Source organism: Diuraphis noxia, unplaced genomic scaffold, assembly GCF_037042655.1.
Source record: "Diuraphis noxia isolate RWA-SAM2 unplaced genomic scaffold, SU_Dnox_SAM2 contig0005, whole genome shotgun sequence".
NCBI classification, from domain to species: Eukaryota; Metazoa; Arthropoda; class Insecta; order Hemiptera; family Aphididae; genus Diuraphis; species Diuraphis noxia.
The window spans coordinates 3690471-3699525 of NW_028301715.1; the positions used below are offsets into that span (position 1 = coordinate 3690471).

General features: G+C 32.2%; 1 protein-coding gene across 6 annotated transcripts; it reads right to left on the reverse strand.

Annotated features, from left to right (window-relative positions):
• Positions 1 to 576: 576 nt before the first annotated feature.
• On the reverse strand, positions 577 to 7253 carry LOC149054743 (UDP-glucosyltransferase 2-like). 6 transcript variants are annotated; one of them, XM_089228619.1, is made up of 7 exons: positions 6995 to 7250; positions 6067 to 6330; positions 5791 to 5989; positions 3282 to 4119; positions 1689 to 1908; positions 1363 to 1582; positions 577 to 1294 (listed from the first exon to the last, which is right to left on the reverse strand). In XM_089228619.1, the coding sequence occupies exons 4-7, from the start codon at positions 4101 to 4103 to the stop codon at positions 1009 to 1011; spliced, it is 1548 nt and encodes a 515-aa protein (XP_089084745.1). In that variant the 5' UTR covers positions 4104 to 4119; positions 5791 to 5989; positions 6067 to 6330; positions 6995 to 7250; the 3' UTR covers positions 577 to 1008. The 6 variants fall into 6 exon arrangements, with proteins under 6 accessions (XP_089084745.1, XP_089084746.1, XP_089084744.1 ...); XM_089228620.1 differs by having other exon boundaries at positions 6071 to 6507; XM_089228618.1 differs by having other exon boundaries at positions 6067 to 6507.
• Positions 7254 to 9055: the final 1802 nt, after the last annotated feature.

Genomic DNA, 9055 nt, shown 5'->3' on the forward strand with positions numbered 1-9055 from the left:
TGTTTATCTAATTTATTCTAAAAATAGTGGGTAAGTGGATGGTGTTAAATTTGAATTCAATGATATGACGATTCTGCATTTTTAAAACACTAGGTGTGTTTTTGCTGTATACATAACACATATAGGTATACCCATTATAAAACGTAACATATAGCTAAATAATTATAATTCAGTACTCAGGTCCTGGCGTCCATTGGATTAGTGAGGAAAATGCGTATCACACTATCAACACTGAAATGAGACTCGACATGGTTTTCCAGTTAATTCTGAGGTAAAACATAAAATAAAGCAAGTTTTAATTTTTTTCGAGTTGTTTTCATTTAAAATATGTGTGCATGCCATCAGCGTTTATCTATATATTATATATTATATATAATATATTATATATTATATATTATATATAATATTATATATATTATTATATTATATATTATAATGGACTCGTTACTCGCCCATAAAATATTAAATATTTACTTGAAAACTAAAGTAGAAATTACTGTAACCATCTATAATGTATAAGTAAAAACCGTATAAGTTACAAAATGTAGCAGCTTTTATACATCAAATAAAACCATGTAAGGTTCAAACCAGTAAGCTTTATTATAAACTTAAGACCACTTATAGTATAATAATTGTTGTTTTTAATCTAATAAATATATTTTATAACATATTTATAATAGATAATTAATTTACTAAATACTAATAACATATTATAATAAATAGTAGCAATATGTGCTACCATTAAAAACTTACTATAAAAGTTGATACACATAAATTTAGTATTTATCACACAATCGATTTCATGTAAATATTTATTCATTATTTAAGTATCTATAGAAAATATCTTTAAAATAATCTTAATTGAAGTATTTATTTACTATACTCAATACTACCAAAAAAAAAAAAATAAATAAATAAATATATAACATAGGAAATCACGAAAATAATGATGTACCCATAAATTATTTTGATTAGTTAAAACATGTGTATTATTTGCGTAATTTTATTTTATTCTCGTTTTGCTTTTATGGTATAGAAAAATTTAGAAATGTGCTTCCAAACAGTTTTTACGCCATAATAAAGTAATATCGAGACGACAAACGCAATGACTAAAAGTGTGCTGATTACATCAATCAAAAAGTATTGGTACCACGTCAGATTCAGACCATGATATTTTAAGTGTGGCGCTCCTTTATGACGCAAAACGTAATCCGTCCAGTAGACCACAGATTCTGCAGGCGACATGGGTCGATCTTTAAACAACTTGGAAGCAATTTTGGCGTTTTTCTGATACCTGTACACAATAGTTGTATAAAGTGAGAATTGTTATTGAGTTTTATTGAAAGACATAACATTTCTCACCTATCGTTGTTGACCATCTTAGAAACGGCGTTGAACAACGTTTTTTCAGTGACTGATAACAGGTCTATACTGATCGCCATACCGGCAACTACCAAGTTGTCAATATTTCTCGATTGATCGTAAAAGAACGGGAATCCTAGTACAGGCACACCCGCGTCCACTGCCTCGTACACTCCAGACATTCCTCCATGACTGATAAACAGTTTTACATTAGGATGCACTAAAAAGTAAGTTCGGAATTAAATTATTATAATACTATATATAGTTATATAGTCTAGTATATTAATAGTAGCAATACGACATGATATCAGTAACTAGTCGCGTACTAAGTATGTCACGTTGTGGAAACCATTTACGAGTCATAACGTTCTTTGGTTTGTCTTTCATTTCACCATCGTATTTCCACAACACCTTCTGCGGAACCCTGGACAGCGCCTCCCGGAACGCGCCCTGAACGTTTTCCGGTAACGACGACATCGAAACTATAGATCCAAATGTAAAGTAGATCACTCCGTGTGTCGCGTCTTCGATGAATTCCAAAATATCCTTTTAAAAATTAAGCCATTTGTATGAATAAAACATAGGTATTTTAAGTTTTTAAATTCTACTGTAAAGCCATCACTAGGTGTCTCTAATGAGGGATTTCCTACCATGTTATCATTAGTTCATAGTTTTTCTTTCTATTCGCCATAATTATTACTTATTGTACTCCCCTGTATGGATTGTAATATTTCAAAATAAAATCATATTTAAAAAAAAAAGTTTTTAAATTTCATAATAATTCGAACGTTATATTGCAGGAAACTAAGTATCTGCGCGCGTATGGCGGTTTAACGAATCACGTTGCTATATTATGTGTGTTACATATAAGGTCTGTAAAATCTAAATCATATGAGTTAACCTAACCACTTAATATAATTTCTTATAAACATACGAAATTATAAAAAATTGGTGCATTTATGCATATATTAGCACAGTGATTCTCATAATTCGTAATTCTGTAGGTATAGGTTAGGTACAAAAGTTTGAACTTTCATAAAATATAGGTAAGGTAACTCTAGAAATGATGCTTGGATGATTTTCTTATCACCTTAATTCTTTATAATATCGATGATAAACCAAATATTTATTTTATTTTCATTTAATGCAGATATGTCCACGACCTGCTAGATTGCTCTCACTTCCCGAAGAGCTCCGTAGAGCACACCTTGATAACTACTGTACAAAACTAATATTATTGTTTGGTCACCTTTGAGAGGATGTCAGAGCGCAATATTTATTTTTTTTCTGGCCCACGTGGCCACGCACAGTATAGATAAAACGCTTTCACTTATAATTCTATAATCGATTGTTTTAAAATTTTTGAGTAGATGATCTTAGAGTGTAAAATAACATGCTATACAAATTATGAAGTATAATATTTTTTAGGTTATGACATATCAGTTTTATATTTTGTTATTATTTGAATTTATATTCGATTTAAAAAAAAAAAATGCATATTTAAATGATTTTTAAATGGTTTTGAAACAATATTTAGGCAAACCGATATGTCACACTATCAAAAATATTATTCTTGGTAATTTTAGTAATGAATAATTTCACTCTATAAGATTAATAAAAATATCAAAAAAATGCGTTTTGTCCGCGTGGGTGAAAGAAAAAGAAAACACAGATCGCGCTGACATGCTCTTTATGTATGTTAATGTAAATTTACAGGTGTTATCCAACTTAAAGTTAAGAACATTATTATCTATGTTTGGATATAAACATTTTTAACGAATTATGATATATTGTATAATAATAATATGTACTGTGAAAAATACGTATACTCTCGTACAACTACTAGAAATCAATAAAAATTGATAACGTTCTTACCTTTACGTTTGATAACAATGTGGGTGTGATGTCCTCTTTATTACCTTTGGTATCGGTTCGGGTGGGGTTAGATGTATGCCGCCGATTTGTACGATGTCCGGCGTCAGCGGTCTAGACGGTTCGCTGATGAAATGCGTGTTGGTGAAAATCACCGACGGTTTGACCAGATGGACGGCATCGTAAGGCCGAGGGTCTGTCCGCCGCTGCTTCCATTCGGCGTACCACGTCAACGTTGAACAGTACACCGTTAGCGCCGCGTTGGCAAATCGTTCTGCAAACGTTTTGGGAGTTCCGTGGCCAGACAGCAAGTGCCCCGCGGCCGCCGGGTTCGAGAAGTGTCCGGTCAGCGGACGTTCGTGGAACGACGCGAGCGGCGATGACAACACGTGCACCATAGGCACGCCAAGAACGGTGGCCACGTACGCCACGCACTCTGACATAAACGGTTCGGTGACTACCAAGTCGAATTGTTGGCCCACCCCGTTCATGATGTCCGCCATCAGTCGGTGTCCGTAAATCGCATCGCAACTCGCTCGTGTGATGTTCACCATGATCGGCATCAAGTTCCGCGTGCTGCTGATCGTTTCAATCAGGTACGTGGCATCCACGTCCAAGAGCGGTGGCCTTTGCACTGCAGACACGTCCACCTCTGTGTAACCTTCCCGGTTACCGTCCAGGGACGAAGTGAACACTGTCACGTTGTGGCCGCGGTCCGTCAGCACTCGCAGCACGCGTCGCATCATGTTCCAGTGACTCTTGTCTGGCACCGTAGGCACCGCTAGGATGTTCGCGGCACCGACTTCGGTCCACTGGAATATTGCTGGACACGCACAAAATACAATCAACATTGACACGAAGCTCGACATGGTTTTTCACCGTTTTCTGTCACACAATATAAAATAATCTTTATTACGGAGAGAAAAACTCAAGTTACAAACACAGTATAGTTACTCGATAGTTCGAAATTCAACGGACCGAGTTAAAAATTTGATTTATAGAGGTTTTCGATTTACCGAGTGCATATGTTTGAATAATCGAGGGAAAAAAATTAATTCAAATTAAAAAGAGGTAAACAATTGTATGTATGTACAAATTACATTTATTTATTATAAATACATATATTTTGCAATTATTAATTGACATTTATTTATTATATTATTATATTTTACATAATAAAGAAATCTGTTATTTATTTTATTTTTTTGTGATAAATTGCTGGCCACAATCTGGTCCATATAGCGTTGTCTAACTTACTGATAGTAAGGTTTTAATTCTAATTATAGAGTATGTCCCACCGACAGACATTTCGTATTATCGAGGGGACTGGAATACATGTATTTTCTTCTAATTATAGAGGTTTTCTCAGGGGACTGCGCGTTTAGTTCGATTTATGGAGTTTTTCGAATTATTGAGTAAAAACTGTAATAAGTTAATAACACATTGAGGAACAGTATAATATACCTAACATAAGTAATAATTGTTCCCTTAATAACATTTTAAATTATTAATTATGAATTTTTATTTTTCATATTTAAACACGATGGGAACTCATTTTTAATACTACCTTTATTAAAAAAAAATCGACAAAAACCGTATTATTTGCTACCATAAGAAACACTTATAGGAAAAGATACCAACATACTTGCTTATGTAGAACATTTCTCTAGTTCACTTATCAGTTGTAGGTACCTACTTCAAATAAAAAGCACTCGATAAGAGCAATCGTTTTGGACGTTTTGTTCATTTCTTTTATAATGTACCTAGCGTATAAATACTGACAAAACTTAAAACTCCGCAACATACACCGAAATGAGTTCTCGTTCATCATGGCATATTTTGAAGGAAAAACATTTTAAGAAGTTATTAAAAATTTACTTTAAGTCATGAATTTGAGTAATATGATTATTGAACCAAGTATGTGGAAGTTTCAAGGCAAGACCTCATAGATAACAAAAATAAACCACTTAAAGGCGGTATAAGATTGAACAAATAACTCGTAGGAGTTTGTTTTTAAGAAATATTAAGCTTTAATTTATATATATATTCTGCATATTATTATCTTTGACAGTTAACTTAAAATATGGTATGATCTATAGTAATATTGTAGGTACGTATGGGTGACGTGTAGGGTTCGGTGTATACCTACATATGTTATCGTGGTAAAACGTCAAACTAACTTGTTTTTTGCAATAGAATATTATACAAAAACATGATTATATTTTAAAAATTAAATGTACGCACTGAAATATATTAAGTATTATTCATTAGGTTATAATTATGTACAGACAATGTTGTTCATAATTTTGAACGAATAAAACTTAACCTAATAATTTTAAATTCATCATTGCTATACAGTATAATTTACATTTTTAAACTTAGTTATATTTATTACTAAATTAGCTGCCTAACTGTTTGTATAGCGTTTTAGGTACGTTAGAATAGTTTCTTTTTCTTTTCCTTCGCCTTCTCTTCTACGTTACAATAGTTGATAAAATATAATATGTTTAGATAAATAACCTATGTGTTATGCAATATAAAAACACTTTTACTCACTTATGATGTGTTGAATGTTTACTCGAGCACCAAAGAAGAAACTTTCGTATAATATGTGACTACTACATACACAATAATATAAAATCTTTGCCGGTCGCATTTAAAGCATACACAATTTGAGAAGATTAAATCCATACATCCATATACCAATTATATTGCAATGACTATTTTTCATTTATAGGATACTTCAATCAAATCACTGATGGAAAGATAATTTATGGTCAATGTATATAAATGAAGTAATAGTTTGCTTATAACTTATAAGTAAGTACTTACTCACTAAAATAATAAATGTTAATATGAAATAAACAGTAAACATCTTAAAATTTATTCGATCTAAGTTTAACCACTCGAACGATAAAAACTTGTGTGAACGTCACGTCCGTCACGATAGGTGTTACAAAGCATATACAGTGTAGATTATCGTTTATCACATACGTTTAGCAAGCTGCATATTGTCACGTCGTTTTCATAGTTATTGACTCAGAGGCCAGTGAGTAAATTTAACTTGAATAGATAGTGTGTATAGACGTATAGTCGCTATATATCAATAAACGTATTTAACTTAACCAGTATGATGATATTATGTACAAGGTATACTAGGCATATTTTTTTTATCGATATAAAATAAGAATTGTATGCTGATACAGAAAAAAATTATATGTGATTTCATTTTTTTCAAAAACGATCTTTTGTAATACTGTATTCAAATCATATCTAGAAAAAATAATGAATACATATAGTCTGTTTTATCACAAGTTCATAAACCACTGGCGTAGTCAGGATTTCTAAAAGGGAGAAGGACAACAAAAAATATTAATAAATATAATTTATATATTATGGCTGTATTGATTATACACCGTAGGTGCTTGTAAGTATCATAAATACTTATCACATATTATATAATTTATGATATACTTGATGTACTGATATAAACAATCAGCGCCCATTTATAACTTTAAAATAAACGATCGTTGGGTTCCAGTGGCGTAGCCAGGGGGGGGGTTTGGGTGTTATAACCCTCCCCCTCAGCCGTATTTATATCAAAAATATAATGTTTATAATATAGGAATACAATCATTTGGTCGTGGTAAAATGTATTCTGTTATTAAAACCCCCCCCCTAAAAAAAATCCTGGCTACGCCACTGTAATGGGTTCGATGTAAAACATCGTCTCCGTATAAATAATATCATAAATAATTACTTATGGTATCGGTTCGGTCGCGCAGTCGGTGTGAAAAAAATGACGTATGAACCGCCTAGTTGCACGATGCATCCGGTACTATTGCTATATTATACGACGGGCGATATACGTGGTTCGGTGAAAAATCATCAGACCGGATGCTGACCGAATGGCGCACGGTTTAATAAACAGATTAATTCTGGCATTAAGGGTGTACAGCTAAGGATCGTTCCCCTGGAGCTACTGTTCAATTGGGGCCACATCATCATCATCGACGTCGAACCTATAAGAGGCGCAGACCGTCAGCGCTACACATCGGCATTTCGTTCGGCGGCCAATGTTTTAGAAGCGCTGCGCTCGGAAACCACGTGCGTTATATAGAGACGTACACTCAATACATTTTTAGGAAAAAAGTAAACATGCGTTCTTATTACTTTACAGAGTCAATTAGTTATTGTACAGTTATCAAAATAGAACGAGCCTATGAACTTTCGATTTGCTTTATTTTTTCGAATGGTCAAATGCATTTATCCGTTTGAATACTGTTTTCAGTGCGTTATGATAGTCACAATTACAAATGTGTGGCCAGTGCTCGCTTCACTTACCTATGTAATGCATTAAACATCCGAATAAACTAAGAAAGAAGCAGTAATACGTTCGTTTATGGAACGATACCATAAAATTATCATATTATAATTATACACAGGTACCTGCAATTTTAATAAAAACAAAACGCTAGATTGACCGATGATTGAAGTAATTAAAGGTCTCATATTTTAAACTGAAAACTGCTAAATTTCAATAAATATAGGTACATCATTAATAAGGATTGAGATTATTAAGATTTAAATAATATTAACAACTAAATATTATTTAACTATAAAAACTACTAGAAAGACAAATCAATCATACTCGAATATGGAAAAAAATGTAATAAAAGTCGATTTTAGGTAAAAATAAGTTCAAGAAGCATAAGGTATTCAAATAAAAAACATTACGCGGGATTAATAACCATTTAAGTGTTGAAGCGTTTGAAGAAAAAATGTTGAGGTTGTTCAAAGCTAGTGGATTAATTCGAATATGAGGGAGCCAAGAAAGTCAGTAATCTAGTGAAGACTTGGATAGTTAATACCGTGGTAAAACTTTTAGCTTTTGAAGAAGTTTTTCGAATTTAATAATTTATGTTTACAGACTTTACACTTTTACAGTACCTTGACAAATTTAAATGCGTTTAAATATTTAATAAATTTTTATATTTATTTACTTATTTGTCCCGACAAACATCAAACGAGACGCCTTTTGTCCCGTTTTTAGAAGATGATCCCTTGTAATCCCGTTTTATCCTTATTATTATGTGTAAAATAAAATATATTAAGCTTTTTCAACATTATTTAAATTGTTAGATAAAAAACTTATTAAAAAATGGTCATGGTTTTTTTTTAGAGTATCTACCTTAAACTGTTTGTCCCATTTATTTTTTTATAAGAATGATCACCCGCCTACCTTAAATGTAAGTGCCTAGTAAATGGTAATGAAATATGGTAATGTTTAGTATGGAATGGTTAATATCGATAAAAAGTCGAAATATGTACTGAAATAGATAATTTGGTCATATAGTTATAAAAATAAGTTAAAGATTATAAAATTTACTATACTTATAATACTATTAAACTTGGCTTATGAACATTTAAATTTATGAACATAAGCCAAGTAACTACTCGAACGATGAGAGCCTGGAGTGAAAATGTCACGATACCGCAAAGTGTATTGTCGCATAGTATTTTGTGATTGTAGGGCTCAGGTTCAGTGGGTTAACTTAACTTGAATAAACAGTTTAGTCACTAAACAACAATTTACACACATAATAACTTTTTCCTTTATGATAGCACATACAAGAGGAAGGTACCTATAGTTCTGTCTTCAGAGGACTCCACACCCGCGTATGTTGTCTCTACCTTACGAACGTACAATATGTAAAAAAAATTGTAGCGTGGTAACTTTACCCCCTCTTTATTTATAATACCATAACCGAAATTTTACAACGCATTGGGAAAAACTTAATGTGCTGCAGCGTTTTTTTTT

What these genes read in the sequence shown, in the direction of transcription:
- LOC149054743 (XM_089228622.1), bottom strand. Translation starts at nt 4,103, where the DNA reads ATGTCGAGCTTCGTGTCAATGTTGATTGTATTTTGTGCGTGTCCAGCA. An exon ending in CACCCGAACCGATACCAAAG is followed by an intron (nt 1,909 to 3,281) that starts GTAATAAAGAGG and finishes AATTTTTAAAAG; the next exon opens with GATATTTTGGAATTCATCGA. An exon ending in AAGATGGTCAACAACGATAG is followed by an intron (nt 1,295 to 1,362) that starts GTGAGAAATGTT and finishes TATTGTGTACAG; the next exon opens with GTATCAGAAAAACGCCAAAA.